The sequence below is a fragment of the Aegilops tauschii genome, chromosome 5 (assembly GCF_002575655.3).
Source record: "Aegilops tauschii subsp. strangulata cultivar AL8/78 chromosome 5, Aet v6.0, whole genome shotgun sequence".
NCBI classification, from domain to species: Eukaryota; Viridiplantae; Streptophyta; class Magnoliopsida; order Poales; family Poaceae; genus Aegilops; species Aegilops tauschii.
Window position 1 is genome coordinate 440,884,853 of NC_053039.3, and position 17,652 is coordinate 440,902,504.

The 17,652-nt window shown below is 48.7% G+C and overlaps 1 protein-coding gene across 1 annotated transcript; it reads right to left on the bottom strand.

Annotated features, from left to right (window-relative positions):
- Window positions 1–15,871: 15,871 nt before the first annotated feature.
- LOC109736339 (uncharacterized) lies at window positions 15,872–17,206 on the bottom strand. Its single transcript, XM_020295561.4, has 2 exons — window positions 16,489–17,206; window positions 15,872–16,378 (listed from the first exon to the last, which is right to left on the bottom strand). Exons 1-2 carry the CDS (start codon window positions 17,014–17,016, stop codon window positions 16,307–16,309), a joined length of 600 nt encoding a protein of 199 aa, XP_020151150.1. The 5' UTR covers window positions 17,017–17,206; the 3' UTR covers window positions 15,872–16,306.
- Between the last annotated feature and the right edge of the window lie 446 nt (window positions 17,207–17,652).

Genomic DNA, 17,652 nt, shown 5'->3' on the forward strand with positions numbered 1-17,652 from the left:
GGGCGCGCCAAGGGGGGAGTCCTACTCCCACTGGGAGTAGGACTCCTCCTTTCCTAGTAGGAGTAGGAGAAGGGGGGGAGGAGGAGGTGGAGAGAAGGAAGGAGAGGGGGGCCGCCGCCCCCTTCCCTTGTCCAATTCGGACTGGGGCAAGGGGGGCCGCGCGCCACCTCCTGGCTGTCCTCTCTCTTCTCCACTAAGGCCCAATAGGCCCATTACTTCCCCGGGGGGTTCCGGTAACCCCCAGTACTCCGGTAAAATCCTGATTTTACCCGGAACACTTCCGATATCCAAATATAGGCTTCCAATATATCAATCTTTATGTCTCGACCATTTCGAGACTCCTCGTCATGTACGTGATCATATCCGGGACTCCGAACTACCTTCGGTACATCAAAACACAAAACTCGTAATACCGATCGCCATCTAACTTTAAGCGTGAGGACCCTACGGGTTCGAGAACTATGTAGACATGACCGAGACACGTCTCCGGTCAATAACCAATAGCGGAACCTAGATGCTCGTATTGGCTCCTACATATTCTACGAAGATCTTTATCGGTCAAACCGCATAACAACATACGTTGTTCCCTTTGTCATCAGTATGTTACTTGCCCGAGATTCGATCGTCGGTATCTCAATACCTAGTTCAATCTCGTTACCGGCAAGTCTCTTTACTCGTTCCGTAATACATCGTCTCGCAACTAACTCATTAGTCACAATGCTTGCAAGGCTTATAGTGATGTGCATTACCGAGAGGGCCTAGAGATACCTCTCCGATAATCGGAGTGGCAAATCCTAATCTCGAAATACGCCAACCCAACAAGTACCTTCGGAGACACCTGTAGAGCACCTTTATAATCACCCAGTTACGTTGTGACGTTTGGTAGCACACAAAGTGTTCCTCCGGTAAACGGGAGTTGCATAATCTCATAGTCATAGGAACATGTATAAGTCATGAAGAAAGCAATAGCAACATACTAAACGATCAAGTGCTAAGCTAACGGAATGGGTCAAGTCAATCACATCATTCTCCTAATGATGTGATCTCGTTAATCAAATGACAACTCATGTCCATGGCTAGGAAATTTAACCATCTTCGATTAACGAGCTAGTCAAGTAGAGGCATACTAGTGACACTATGTTTGTCTATGTATTCACACATGTATTATGTTTCCGGTTAATACAATTCTAGCATGAATAATAAACATTTATCATGATATGAGGAAATAAATAATAACTTTATTATTGCCTCTAGGGCATATTTCCTTCAAAGGGTTGGGGGTGGGCAACTTAACCTGTGACATAACCTGCATCAAGCCGTCGGTGTCGACGACCTCGATGTCGTAGCCGGTGTCCGTGACATGCCAGTATAGTCTAGCCCGCTGATTGAAAGGCTCAATCCAGGTCCAGTCATCGTCGTCAACTTCCTCGGCGGCCACCTCGCCGACGTCGGGCGAAGAGGCCACAGTAAAGCTCTTTTGGGCCATTCGCTCCTCGAGCTCCCCGAGAAGCGTAGCCGGGCTTAGGCTGCAACGCTCTGGAGTGGGGGAGGGGGTGTGGATGGGTATCTCTGGGAAAGGGGGCATTTCGCAGGCTTCATCTAAGAAACTCAGGGCGGCGAGGGTATGTATATCGGTGGGTAAACTGCACAGGAACACCGTCAGAGGTTGAATATGGAGGCTACGCGGTGATAACCCACATGTATAGGGGATCAATTGTAGCCTCTTTCGATAAGTAAGAGTGTCGAACCCAACGAGGAACTAAAGGTAGAACAAATATTCCCTCAAGTTCTATCGACCACCGATACAACTCTACGCACGCTTGACGTTCGCTTTACCTAGAACAAGTATGAAACTAGAAGTACTTTGTAGGTGTTGTTGGATAGGTTTGCAAGATAATAAAGAGCGCGTAAATAAAAACTAGGGGCTGTTTAGGTAAAGAAGCAATAAAGTTAGTACAGCGGGTGTGGAAAAGTGGTGGTAGGAGTTGTGAAATTGTCCCTAAGCAATTGACTACTTTACTAGACCGATAGCAAGTTTTATGTGGGAGAGGCCACTGCTAGCATGTCATCCCTGACTTGGAATTCTATGCACTTATGATTGGAACTATTAGCAAGCATCCACAACTACTAACGTTCATTAAGGTAGAAACCCAACCATAGCATTAAGATATATTGGTCCCCCTTCAATCCCGTATGCATCAATTTCTATGCTAGGTTGAAGCTTCTGTCACTCTTGCCCTCCAATACATAGTCCTATCAACATACAACTAACCCTATGGTGTGATCCACGCACGCACCCATATGATGGGCACCAAAGGATAGCAACATAACCACAAGCAAATTAAACCAATCATAGCAATTCACCAATTACCGATAGGACACCGAAAATCAACTCAGACATCATAGGATGGCAACACATCATTGGATAATAATATGAAGCATAAAGCACCATGTTCAAGTAGAGGGTACAGCGGGTTGCGGGAGAGTGCACCGCTGTAGATAGATGGAGGAAGTTGGTGAAGATGACAGAGGTGTTGGTGTAGATCGCGGTGATGATGATGGCCCCCGCGGTGTTCCGACGCCACTGGGAGAGAGGGGGAGAGAGCCCCCCTTCCTCTTCGTCTTCCTTGACCTTCCCCCTAGATGGGAGAAGGGTTTCCCCTCTGTTCCATGGCTTCCATAGCGGCGGAGGGGCGAGAGCCCCTCCGAGATTGGATATGTCTCTCTGTCTCTCTCTGTTTGTGCGTTCCCGATTCTGGCCTTTCACCGTTTCTTATATTCCCGGAGATCCGTAACTCTGATTGGGTTGAAATTTGGACACGATTTTTATCCGGATATTGACTTTCTTGCGGCGAAAGAAGGGCACCAACCGCCTTACGGGGTGGCAACGAGGGTCAGGGGCGCGCCCCCCTGCCTCGTGGCCCCCTCGGACATCGTCTCGCGTTGATTCTTCTTCCCAAAATCACATATATTCCAAAAAAAATCTCCGTCAGTTTTTATCCCGTTTGGACTCCGTTTGATATGGATTTTCTGTGAAACAAAAAACATGCAACAAACAGGAACTGGCACTGGGCACTGGATCAATATGTTAGTCCCAAAAATAGTATAAAAAGTTGCCAAAAGTATATGAAAGTTGTATCATATTGGCATGGAACAATCAAAAATTATAGATACGACGGAGACGTATCACGCGGCGATGGCCTAGCTAGGTTTGGAGTGAGGGAGGGGTGGTGTGTATGTGTGTGAGTGGGGGATTGGGGGTGTGTGTGTGGAGGGGGTCCAAGGTGGTGTTTGAGGAAATGCCGCGGGTATTGAAAATTTTACTAGGCGGGAGTAAATGGCGGGGCTACCGAAAATTTGGATCAAGGGATTGAAGCAGAGTGGGGCGGGAGTAACGAACATCACACACGGTTAAAACATAATGATCGTGTGCTATGTAACAGAAAAAGACTCCAGTCAAGCAGATATTTTTGAGATTGCGAGGGATGGAGGCGGGAGTAAAATGCCGGGGCTACTGAAAATTTGGATATACTGATTGAAGCAGAGCGGGAGTAACAGACATCGCACACGGTCCAGACATACTAATCGTGTGCTATCAAACAGAAAAACCATCTACGCGGACGCGGGTAGATATTTCGATATTGCGAGGGAGCAGATAGTTTCGAGAGGGGGAGGGTGATACATCTCCGTCGTATCTATAATTTTTTATTGTTCCATGCCAATATTCTACAACTTTTACATACTTTTGGCTACAATTTATATGATTTTCTTGGACTAACATATTGAGCCAGTGCCCAGTGCCAGTTCCTGTTTGTCGCATGTTTTTTGTTTCGCAGAAAATCCATATCAAGCGGAGTCCAAACGGGATAAAAACTTATGGAGATTTTTTGGAATATATGTGAATTTTGGGAAGTGGAATCAACGCGAGACGATGCCCGAGGGGCCCACAAGGGTGAGGGACGCGCCCCAGGGGGTAGGGCGTGTCCTGGGCCCTCGTGGCCACTCCGTAAGGCGGTTGGTGACCTTCTTTCGCCGCAAGAAAGCTAATATTCGGATAAAAAGTTAAAATTTCAGCCCAATCGGAGTTACCGGATCTCCGGGAATTTAAGAAACGATGAAAGGCCAGAAACAGGGAGCGCAGAAACAAAAGGAAACAGAGAGAGAGATCCAATCTCGGAGGGGCTCTTGCCCCTCCGCCGCCAAGGCGGCCATGGAACAGAGGGGAAACCCTTCTCCCATCTAGGGGGAAGGTCAAGGAAGAACAAGAAGTACGGGGGGCTCTCTCGCCCTCTCTCCCGGTGGTGCCGGAACGTCGCTGGGGCCATTATCGCGATAACGATCTACACCAAAAACTTCACCGCCGTCATCACCAACTCTCCCCCCTCTATGCAGCGGTGTAACCCCTCTTTTACCCGTTGTAATCTCTACTTAAACATGGTGCTCAACGCTATATATTATTTCCCAATGATGTATGGCTATCCTATGATGTTTGACTAGATCTGTTTTGTCCTATGGGCTGATTGATGATCGTGATTGGTTTGAGTTGCATGTTTTATTATTGGTGCTGTCCTATGGTGCTCTCCGTGTCGCGCAAGCGTGAGGGATGCCCGCTGTAGGGTTTGCAATATGTTCATGATTTGCTTATGGTGGGTGGCGTGAGTGACAGAAGCACAGACCCGAGTAAGTAGGTTGTTTGCGTATGGGAATAAAGAGGACTTCATACTTTAATGCTATGGTTGGGTTTCACCTTAATGATCTTTAGTAGTTGCGGATGCTTGCTAGAGTTCCAATCATAAGTGCATATGATCCAAGAAGAGAAAATATGTTAGCTTATGCCTCTCCCTCATATAAAATTGCAATAATGATTACCAGTCTAGTTATCGATTGCCTAGGGACAAATAACTTTCTCGTGACAAAAAGCTCTCTACTAAAACTAACTTAGTTGTGTCTTTATCTAAACAGCCCCTAGTTTTTATTTACATGCTCTTTATAATCTTTCAAACTCATCCGACAACACCTACAAAGTATTTCTAGTTTCATACTTGTTCTTGGTAAAGTGAACATAAAGCGTGTGTAGAGTTGTATCGGTGGTCGATAGAATTTGAGGGAATATTTGTTCTACCTTTAGCTTCTCGTTGGGTTCGACACTCTTACTTATCGAAAGAGCCTACAATTGATCCCCTATACTTGTGGGTTATCAAGACCTTTTTCTGGCGCCGCTGCCGGGGAGCAATATCGTGGGGTGAATATTCTCGTGCGTGCTTGTTTGCTTTATCACTAAGTAGATTTTATTTGTTGTTCTAAGTTGTTCTCTATCTTTAGTTATGGATATGGAACACGAAATACCAATAAAATTAGGTGTACTTGTTACTCATGGAGATGGGGAACCTCCTAAAACCCTTGATGCTTGTTATGTGAAAGATATTATGCACTACTTTGATAATCCTGAGAAAACCCCATTCAACTATATAATGGGAGTAACATTGGATCAATGTGAATATTTTAGGGATTATCGCTTAACTCAAAAAGGAAACTATTATGGGATCAAATTTATATGTTGCGTTGGTATGCTCGGCAACTATGTTTCAAATATGATAATACTTGTTGCTCTAGGATGAAGGCTCCACACCTTCCCTTTTCATGCAAATTTAATGATGATAAAACCTTGGCTTCTTATGCTAATGGTATATATGATTACTATGATGTGGAACAAATAAAAGAATTCGTTGCTTTTATGGATGCTTATGAAATTGAATCTTTGTTTCAAGAGTGTGAAAACCTTTATGATGCTGTTGGGTATCGTTGCATGGAAAATAATAAAAAATCTACGCACACGCAATGATGTATCCATGAAGATGCATAGCAATGAGGGGGAGATCTGTCTACGTACCCTCGTAGACCGTAAGTGGAAGCGTTTCACAATGCGGTTGATGTAGTCGAACATCTTCGCGCTTCAACCGATCAAGCACCGAATGTACGACACCTCCCCGTTTTGCACACGTTCAGCTCGGTGACGTCCCTCGCCTTCTTGATCCAGCAAGACGTCGAGGTAGTAGATGAGTTCCATCAGCACGATGGTGTGGTGCGGTGATGGTGAAGTGATCTCCGCAGGGCTTCGCCTAAGCCCTACGAAAATATGACCGGGGGTGTAAACGGTGGAGGGGGCGCCGCACACGGCTAGGCAATTGTGTGGGGTGTGCTAGGATGCCCCCCCCCCACATATATATATAGATGGGAGGGAGAGGGGAGGCTGCCAGGAGGCGCCTCAAGTAGGTCGAATCCTACTTGGGGTCCTCCCCAAGTGGCGCCCCCCTGCCATATTTAAATGAGGGAGAAGGAAAGAGGGGGGAGGGAAGGAAGTGGGAATCCTAATCCACACTTTCCTTTCCCTTCTCCCCTTTCTTTCCCCTCCTTAGGATGGCCCATATGGGGGACGCACCAGCCCCTTGTGGCTGGTGTGTTTCCCCTCTTGGCCCATAAGGCTCATATCTTTTGCCGGGGGAAGCCCGGAACATCTTCCGGAAACCCGATAAATACCCGGTATCCCTTGAAACACTTTCGGTGTCCAAATACCATCGTCCTATACATTAATTTTACCTCTCGACCATTTCGAGACTCCTCGTCATGTCTGTGATCTCATCCCGGATTCCGAATAACATTCCATCACCAAATTACATAACTCATATAATACTATATCGTCATCGAACGTTAAGCGTGCGAACACTACGGGTTCGAGAACTATGTAGACATGACCGAGACACCTCTCCGGTTTGCTCCTACATATTCTACAAAGATCTTTATCGGTCGAACCGTTATGACAACATACATAATTCCCTTTTTCCAGCGGTATGTTACTTGCCCGAGATTCGATCGTCGGTATCTTCATACCTAGTGTGCAATCTCGTTACCGGCAAGTCTCTTTACTCGTTCCGTAAAACATCACCTCGTAACTAACTCCTTAGTCGTTTGCTTGCAAGCTTATGATGTGTATTACCGAGAGGGCCTAGAGATACCTCTCCGATACTCGGAGTGACAAATCCTAATCTCAATCTATGCCAACTCAACAAACACCTTCGGAGATATCTATAGAGCATCTTTATGATCACCCAGTTATGTTGTGACGTTTGATAGCGCAGAAGGTATTCCTCCGGTATCCAGGAGTTGCATAATCTCATAGTCGAAGGAATATATATTTGACATGAAGAAAGCAATAACATTAAAACTGAACGATCATTATGCTAAGCTAAAGGATGGGTCTTGTCCATCACATCATTCTCCTAATGATATGATTCCGTTATCAAATGACAACACATGTCCATGGTTAGGAAGCCTTAACCATCTTTGATCAACAAGCTAGTCTAGCAGAGACTCACTAGAGACACGGTATTTGTTTATGCATTCACACATGTATTTAAGTTTCTGATCAGTACAATTCTAGCATGAATAATAAACCTTTATCATAAATAAGGAAATATAAAATAACAACTTTATTATTACCTCTAATGCATATTTCCTTCACTATGATGTGTGTGTATCCCAGATTCTGATGTGATTCCGCTGCTTTGTTGTCTTTAGTCCACGGCCATATGCATGAACCAGCTAGCTCCGTCAGAACCAAGCAAGTAACAATACGATAAGCTAATGGTCATGATAAGCCATGGCTTCTCAGGCCTCATGCGGCCACTTAACAGTAAAACGTTAGTTCTCCTAGTCTTATCTCATGCCACTCATATGTTGCATGTGCAATGTCACCGAGTCTGGACAACTAGGATGCCCTTCACATTGTTGTTACACCGCCTCCGTTCGAGCTGCACCCACTCGACGCAACATCATAATTTTATTTTGTAAACAAAGAAAAATAAAAATTGAAACAAAATCATTATAATGAATTTAAAAAAAAAAGAATAAATTAGTGACATGGGTATTACAGTTTCAGAAAAATGAAAATAAAATAATAAAACAAATAAAGATAAAAATTGCATAAAAATTATGCTTTTTCATAATATGCAAAAAAACATATGATAGTGGAATTTTCACAAAAAAGGGATAATTAATTTAATGCCCCTAGATGGGTCCCACTCGGCAGTTTTACCCCTAGTTTTCAAAAACCTTCGGTTTTGCCCAAGCCACTTCGCTCCTCTTATGTTTTCACCCTTTGACCATCACTTAGAAACTTCATAAAAAATTCATGCTAACTCAGAAAAATACAAATAAGATATCAGAATGTTCAGAAAAACATCACCTATATGTGCATGTCATTTGCATTCATGACAAAAGTGTTGGAATTAGTTACATTGGTATCTTACCTTATAGAAGAAATATAATGAAATAAAAATTAAAAACAATCAAATAATAAATTTAATAAGAAAAAATAAATTAGTGGCACTGATATTGCCCTTTAAGAAAAAGAAAATGTAAAAGATTAATACAAATACTAACAACTTTTTCACACAATTTACACAGAAATTGCGTTTTTCTTCATATGTAGGAACAAGAATATAATAGTGGAATTTTCAAAAAAAGAAGTTTCATAAGAAGTAAAGAATTAGTGGCATTGGTATTCCTCTTAAAGAAGAAACGAAATGGAATAAAACTAAAACAAAAATGAAAATAGTGAATTTTCTACCAAAAATTGATTTAGTGGCATTGGTACTACCCTGTAGAGGGAAAGAAATGAAAATTTTAAAAACAAATAATGAAAAAATTTGCACATTATTTGTAAAAAAATACACTTTTCTAGGATGTGCAACAATAAGTATATAGTAGTGAAATTTCGCAAAAATAGTTTCTCAAGATGGAACGAATTTGTGACGATGGTATTACGAAAGAAAATAAAATTAAAACTAAAAAGAAATTAAAATAATGAAGTTTTCTAAGAAAGAATGAATTAGTGGCATTGGTATTACCCTTTCAGAAGAAACAAAATGAAATGAAAACTAAAACAATATCAAAATAATAAAGCTTCCAAAGGAAGAATTAATTAGTGGCACTGGTATTACCCTTTCAGAAGAAAGAAAATGATAATAAAAAGTTGCACATAACTTTGCACTGGAATTGCACTTTCTAAATATGCAAAGAATAAGTATATAATAGTGAAATTTTGCAAAAAAAAACTAAGAAGGAATGAATTAGTAATGTTTCTATTGCCCTTAAAGAAGAAAGATAGTGAAATAAGAACTAAAACGATATGAAGATAATAAATTTTTCTAAGAAAGAATGAATTAATGACATTGGTATTACCCCTTAAAAAAAGAAAATGAAATAAAAACTAAAAGAAGAAGAAAATAATGAAATGTTGTAAGAAATAATGAATTAGTAATTTGCATACAAATTTGCACTGAAATTTAAAGGAAATATGCCCTAGAGGCAATAATAAAGTTATTATTTATTTCCTCATATCATGATAAATGTTTATTATTCATGCTAGAATTGTATTAACCGGAAACATAATACATGTGTGAATACATAGACAAACATAGTGTCACTAGTATGCCTCTACTTGACTAGCTCGTTGATCAAAGATGGTTGAGTTTCCTAGCCATAGACATGAGTTGTCATTTGATTAACGGGATCACATCATTAGGAGAATGATGTGATTGACTTGACCCATTCCGTTAGCTTAGCACTTGATCGTTTAGTATGTTGCTATTGCTTTCTTCATGACTTATACATGTTCCTATGACTATGAGATTATGCAACTCCCGAATACCGGAGGAACACTTTGTGTGCTACCAAACGTCACAACGTAACTTGGCGATTATAAAGGTGCTCTACAGGTGTCTCCGAAGGTACTTGTTGAGTTGGCATAGATCGAGATTAGGATTTGTCACTCCGATTATCGGAGAGGTGTCTCTGGGCCCTCTCGGTAATGCACATCATAATAAGCCTTGCAAGCAATGCAACTAATGAGTTAGTTGCGGGATGATGTATTACGGAACGAGTAAAGAGACTTGCCGGTAACGAGATTGAACTAGGTATTGAGATACCGACGATCGAAACTCGGGCAAGTAACATACCGATGACAAAGGGAACAACGTATGTTGTTATGCGGTTTGACCGATAAAGATCTTCATAGAATATGTGAGAACCAATATGAGCATCCAGGTTCCGCTATTGGTTATTGATCGGAGACGTGTCTCGGTCATGTCTACATAGTTCTCGAACCCATAGAGTCCGCACGCTTAAAATTCTGTGACGATCGATATTATGAGTTTTTGTGTTTTGATGTACCAAAGGTAGTTCGGAGTCTCGGATGTGATCACGGACATGACGAGGAGTCTCGAAATGGTTGAGACGTAAAGATCGATATATTGGACGACTATGTTCGGACACCGGGAGTGTTTCGGGAGGTTTTGGACATATACCGGAGTACCGGGGGGTTACCGGAACCCCCCGGGGAGTATATTGGGCCTAATGGGCCCTAGTGGGAGAAGAGGGGCGGCCAGGACAGCCGCGGGCCCCCTCCCCCTCTAGTCCGAATTGGACAAGGTGGGGGGGCGGCGCCCCCTTTTTCCTTCTCTCCTTCTCTCCCTTCCTTCCCCTCTCCTACTCCTACTTGGAAGGGGGTAGGACTCCTCATGGGGCGCGCCATAGGAGGCCGGCCCCCTCCCCCTCCTCCACTCCTTTATATATGGGGAGAGAGGCACCCCTTGGAGACACAACAATTGATCATTGATCTTTTAGCCGTGTGCGGTGCCCCTCCACCATAATCCACCTCGGTCATATCGTAGCGATGCTTAGGCGAAGCCCTGCGTCGGTAGCTTCATCAACACCGTCACCACGCCGTCGTGCTGACGAAGCTCTTCCCCGAAGCTCTACTAGATCGTGAGTTCGCGGGACGTTACCGAGCTGAACGTGTGCTGAACACGGAGGTGCCGTACGTTCGGTACCGAGGATCGGTCGATCGTGAAGACGTACGACTACATCAACCGCGTTGTCATAACGCTTCCGCTTACGGTCTACGAGGGTACGTAGACGACACTCTCCCCTCTCGTTGCTATGCATCACCATGATCTTGCGTGTGCGTAGGAATTTTTTTGAAATTACTACGTGCCCCAACAAAATTACACTTTTTTATTCCAATAAAAAATTGTACTTTTTAAATATGCAAAGCATAAGCATAGAGTAATGCATTTTCACACTCTACTATAATTCAAGGACGTATAATTCAAAGACGTACTGTCTAATAATTGCATATGTATATATTTCAGTCATACAACATGCCAAAATTACCCATGTAGAAAGAAAATGACTAAAAATAAAAATAAAAGATAAAGACAAAAAACGTGCAATGTGTAACCGGCCTCAAGCCCTGTAGTAAAATCGACTTACCCAGTTACCCTGAATAGGGGCAAGCCAAAAAATCAACATATACCAAGAGAAAAACAAACAAATCTTAAGTGCAACTTCAATGGGGTGATCCATTTTTTCCGCCTGCGTTCATTTCAGTCGGCGCGGACAAAAGTGGAGGCCCAATGCGCCGACCCAAACCCAAATCGCGTCCGCGCCGACGCATTTGTGGCCCAAATTTGCGGCCGAAATGCGTCGGTGCGAACGCCACACGTGCCTTCTCGGTGTCCGCCGCGTCCCCACCTGGCCGTCGTCCAACCACCCAGCGGCCAATATGGTCATCTTAATTTATGACGACCGCCCACCTCGGGCCCACGCGTCAGTGACAACGGTCGTCCTTTTTCTGGCCGACCATGCGAGGGCGGGGGGCGTCCTTGTCTGCTTCCAGAAAGCTCACGTCCCCATCTCGCTCCCTCGTCGGCGGCAACCCTAGCCACCCTAGTCAACCCAGATGGGGCTCTTCTCCGGCGCCGGCAGTAGCAAAGCCAAGGGCAAGGCGCCAGCTCACCAGCCGAGGCAGCGCATCAACGTGCCAGTGCACCAGGCGGAGTGGCACTGGCAGAACCACATGCCTCTCCTATACCCCGACGTCACCCTGCCGCACGATTGGCATCTAGATCCAGAGAGGATCCCAGTGCCGGCGGCGCCACGGGCGGCTAGGGCGCACGCGGAGAAGGTGTGGCGCCGGTGGGCGCAACGACGGCGCGTACGCCTTCGACTCGCCCAATTTGGCTCGTTGGTTCGCCTTCGAGCACGAGGAGGCCACGGGGTGCGGCGTCCGCGAAGTCGGCCGCAGGTCGCCGCCGACCCCCCTCGTCGTCTGCAACGAGGACCAGGAGGCGGAGGCCGCCTACCAGGCGGCCATGGCGGCCGTCCTTTGGGAGAGCGAGGAGGAGGAGCGTCGCAGGGAGGAAGAGGAGGCGGTGTACCAGGCGGCCATGGCGGAGGCCATGGCCCTCTCCGTGGTGGGCAACTGCGTCGTGCCGCCGGTGGCCCCGCCTTCCCTCGTGAAGGCCGGGCCGGAGCCGGAGATGGAGACGACCCCCATCGAGCGCTACTCATGGACCGGGCGAGTGCGCGAACGGGTCAGTGCTCCGCCGGTCTGGATAGGGGCGTCGCCGGCGCAGGAGGTGCCAGCGTTGGGCGGATGCGCCGACCCAAACGTGAAAATGGACGTTGATGCCCGCCGGCCCGACCCAAACGGACAAATCGTCATCCGTTTGGGTCGGCGTGTTGGAGTTGCTCTAACAAAAGAATCAACGATCAGAAAATTAACTTGCCCAAGTTTACAAATAAGTCCACTTACATATAGCTAGAGTGAAAGAAAGAAGAAAAAAACACTCCTAGCATTAAAGCGTCGACCGCTGATACCCGTGGAACGGTAGGGAGAAAAGCAGCGCTCCGTGACGACGACGGAGTCTAGCTAGAACATCTCCGTGGTGTGTGGTGGATAGCGGCCTCTTCGGCCAATGGCCTTTGCCACGCCATGACGCTTAGCACAGGTCTCAACACAGAAATAGCCTGTACTCCGTACCCCCGTCTCCAGTAGATTATTTGATGCAGCTTCACGCACCCAAAATATCTACGTAAATCTCCGCGGCCAGGGCCAAAGCTGGTGGAGATGGGAGATGGGAGAGATTCACGGCTTTGAAAGACACAAAACTAAGAACTGTGTTTGTGCGTGGCTCCTTGGTAGTACGGCCTTGCCCTAACTGGTCAAGTTTTTCTATTCCCCGATTCCCTCCTACGTACACCTACACCTAGACCTTGGCTGGCATGTGGCATATAGCCAAGCCTGGGCAGCATAGTACCATTAGCACATGGACTAAGTGGCCACTTTGTTTAGAGTAGCGTGTGGCCATCATGCCACGCACGCTTGGGGGGGGGGGGGGGGGGGGGGGGGGGGGGGGCATTAAACATACCATATTTGTGCGTTGTGATGCCAACCAGGGGGTGTTGTCGGAGCAAAAGAGATCAGATCACCCATCACAGCTGAGCTTAGGATCTACGGCGACGTGACAACAAATCCTGACCGATGGGGATACGTACTACTGCCTCCAGGGTGCGCCCTCGTCAAAGAATATATATTTGTCCTTTTTCTTTCTTTCTTTGTTGCTTGGGGAATTAAAGCATCTGTCCTTTTTTGTTTTTGTTTTTTCCTAGCGAATCTGCCTGTCCTTTGTTTATACAATTTTTCGTTGGAGCAATAGCGAATCTGTCCTTGAATGCCGGGGCGGGTGAAGGTAATGGCTGGCGGGCCCGGGAGAGAGAGGCCCCACTCGAGCCACGTTGTGAGCTAATTGAGACCTGTGATGAGGTGCCATTTGAGTCATTGCATGTGTATCTTGAGACAGTGAGAGCAGAGTGAGTTATAGTAGGCCAGAAATAAGAACGGGCCACTTACTTGGAGCATTCGCACTTTCTCAGGCCAACTCCACCGCGCGACCCTATTCTGTCCGCCCCCGTCCGTTTGGGATAAAACGGACAAACGAGACGGCCCAGCGTGCGAGAGCAAACGGACTTTTGTCCGTTTTGTGTTCGCTTTCAACCCATCCGCGGCCCAAATTTGCCTCGCTTTTGGGGTGAAACGGACACCACGCGGACGCGCGGGCCATCTGCGCGTGTCCTCCCCTGGCCCTCCCGTCGGTGGCACAGGGCGGTCCTTTTTCTATCCGCCCCCTCCTTTCCTCCGGCCGCATCCCCTCCACTCTTCCCCACTCTTCCCCTCGCTGCCGCCGCCGCCGCTGCCATTGCAGCCGTGCAGTTCGGACGCGCGCTCGCCCAGCCCCTTCCCCTCGGCGCCACCCCTCGACCCAACCACGGCCACCTGGTTTGCGCACCCGCCGGCAGGATTTGGGGCGGATCCGGTCGGTCTTGAGCTCGCCCGGCTGTGGGAGGCCGGGCCGCGCCATGGACTGGCCGGGCACCTCGCCGGAAGGCCCTGGGAGGGCCGCAAGGCCACATGCAGGCAGTGGCTCCTCCTCTAGCCGCTCGGATCTGCACCGTCGGTGGTCCGCCGGCAGATACACGAATGGCGGTCGGCCGGGCTCGGTGCTTGCCCAAAAGCTCGCCGGCGCACCGTTGCCACTCATTAAGTGCGACCACTGCCCATGGATGGTCGTGCGCCGCGTGTCTACAACGCCGAAACATCCCGGATGGGTGTTCATCAAGTGCTTAAACGATGGGGTATGTGCTCTTTTTAGCTTCGGTTTGTGCTCTAGTTTTGACTAGTTGTGCTAACTACAAATTTTATTGTGTAGCATGGATGCAAGTTTTGGTATTGGGAAGAGGAGTACATCGATATATTGATAGAGCGAAATTTAGTACATGTTCGTGCACTTTTAGCTAGTATAGAGGTTGCAGATGAGACAATTGCACTTGTTGCTAGATTAGAGGCTAGACACGAGACTAGGTGTGAGGAAGCAACATCGACTTCTGGCTTGAAGAAGAAAGGAGTATGCCAGATCGAGCCTCCTCCACAGATCAACAATGAGTGCATCGAGAAGGCCGTTATGGAAGTTGGGTATCTTCTAAAATCTATTCTTGTTGTATTCATTTTTTTTGTCTTACTTTACTAGTCAAAATGTGATGATGTATTCTTCATGTACCGAAAATAAATGATGAAAAGAAGTTAAGGACTTGCAAAGAAAAATGTACGCGGACAGGATGCGGCCGGGATGCGTCCGCGCGCTGGACGCACGACCACCGCATCCCAGAACAGGCCCGGACACGACCTCATCGCCCTACCCAAATTGACAGAATCCGGACAAAACGGACGTACGTTTGGGGTCGCGCGGTGAAGTTGGCCTCATAGTGACGGTAGCACTAGCAGTACACATTTCGTCATACGTGGCCCACAAGGATTGGCTACTACTAGGAGTACGAGACAGACACTCCCTGCGCTGCGGAACGGTGTGGCGTGGTCTAAGCAAACAGTAGCAAGAGTGCTACCGGATTTTTCTCCTGTGAAACACACAATGGCCAGCCGTGGCCACTTCTGGACTCGGCAGTTTTGTTTCGTGTTTTCAAACTAGGAGTAATCACAACGGAAAGGCCGAAGGGAGGGGGAGAGCGACGTCGCGGCGGACTTGCGGGCTTGGCTATTCGGATAGAAAGACGGCGTCACTTTCCGACACCGACGTGCGAACAAAGCCGGGATCGTTGGTTGTAGCTCCCTCCTCCCTCCCTTCTATAAAATACAGTACTACAGTGTCAATTTGTACCACGCCGTCGTCCGTCCATGGACCACGGCCACGGCGGAGAAAACAGAGCGGCTGGGTGTGGGGATGAGGTCGGCAGGCAGGCAGGCAATTTTTTGTCACCCGAAGTGTCGTTGTTCCAGGAGGCAATAGTTGCCACATTTGTGCAGGCAGGCCGGGCTTTCCCTCGCCGATGTCGTCGCCTCCCTTTCTGCCCCGCCTAATCCTAATCCCTCCCACGCGACAGCAACAGCAACACACATCAGATCATCACGGTAACTAATAACAGTAATATTATTACCAGTACTACTAGAACTGATAAGTAGGAGTAGCACCATAATATCATTAATCGCCAAGTCAGCAAAACAAGAACCAGCTGCTGCCTGGCTAATCCACAACGGCTGTAATTGCTAGGAGATCTACTACTGGTAGGTAGGCAGCAGCTGCCGCTGTACAGATTAAGCTGCTGCGTCTTTTTCCCTTTCCTTGCGCATTGCCACCTCTGGTTTAGCTGAGTGACCAAAAAAGATCGAGATAGCCCCGGCCGACCTAGTGAAAGTCAAGGAAAAGGAGAACATAATACCATCCATATGGATTTACAGGGACGATGATGGATGAGCATCGTAGTAGCAGCAGCAGCAGCAGCAGCTAATAGTTACTAGTAAGAGCTAGCTACTGCAACACTCTAGCTATGTGAGTAGTACTGGCGGTGGTTGTAGGAGCTGCAGCCTCGATCTCGATCCCTCGTGGAGGAAAGATCAGAAGGGCGCCGAGAGCACCCTCTGCAGGGTCTTCCTCACCGGCACCGACACCTCCACTGAAGCCTTGAGCTACCGTCGCCGCCGTGAGGATCCATGGGTGGAGGAGAGAAGTGGACGAGTCAGCTTGCTCCCAAGAAAAGAAAAGAAAAGAAAGAGGATGCTGGCGGCGGGGTGCCTACCTGGTCGTACTTGAGGCGGAGCTGCTCGTTCTCCTCGCGCAGCTGGTGCACCTCCGACTCGATCTGGGTGACGTGGGCCTGCTTGCGCGCGCGCGACCGGGACGCCGACTCGCGGTTCTTGATCATGCGTTTCTTGCGCCGGTCCACGGGCGCGGCGGCGGCGGGGGGGCCGGGCCAGGCGGCGGCGCCGTGGCCGTAGCACATCTCGCGCTCGAGCGCGCGGCGCGCGGGGCCGGCGTCGGGCGCGATGCGGGGGAAGGAGGCCGCCGCGGAGGAGAAGAAGGAGGTCGGGGACGCGGCCGCATTGCGGTAGCAGCCGCCGCCCGGGTGCAACGGCGAGCCGACGCCGACGCCGCCGGGGTGGAACGGGGAGCCGCCGACGCCGGAGGCCGCGAGCAGCTGCAGGCGGGTGTTGAGGCTGAGCGCGGTGGAGATGGCGGCGGCGGATGAGGAGGGCGGCGGGGGCGAGGCGCTGGGGCTGGTGGTGACCGCGCCCCACAGGTCGTCGTCGTCGGCCTCCATGGCCATGGCGACTCTCCCTGGCTGGGTGGGTGGGGGAGCGTCCGTATGTATCTTGCTTGGCTCGCTCGTGGTGGTAGTAGTAGTAGGATGGCCCCTATCTATCGCTCCGTTCGTCGGCCCGGGCGGGTGCGTTTGGGGCGGCCGCTTCTTTGCCTCTTTTGGCCGAGACAGGGATGGGAATAAGTAAGCAGGTGGTTTGCTCGGTCTGCCCCCTCCGTTTTTACCTCCCCTCCCCCGCACCCTCCTCACTCATCAGACAGCGAGAGCTCGATCGAGCTGCTGCCTGGCCCGGGGTGGGGCTCGCTCGCTCGGTCGCACTGCTCGCTCCGTGGCCGGCCAGACAGCCAGTGGCGCCGCGACGAGTGCGCCGCGCGCCTGGTGTGGGCGCGCGAGCACTGTCGGCGAGCGCGAGAGGCGTCCAGGTGGCTCGCCCGGTCCCGCCGCTGGGGGGGTGGGGGCTCGCTGCGTCTCACTCGCGCCCCGGCGGCCAGTGGCAGCGCGCCTGGTGGCCTCCCGCCACGCCCTGTCGACGGCTCTCCTCTCTGTGCGTGCGTGTGTGCGTGGCACTGGTCAAACGCCGCCCGGTCCCGGGCCACATGCGATGCCGCAGCGGCCTGTGTCCCTCGGCCCAATGGGGGGCGC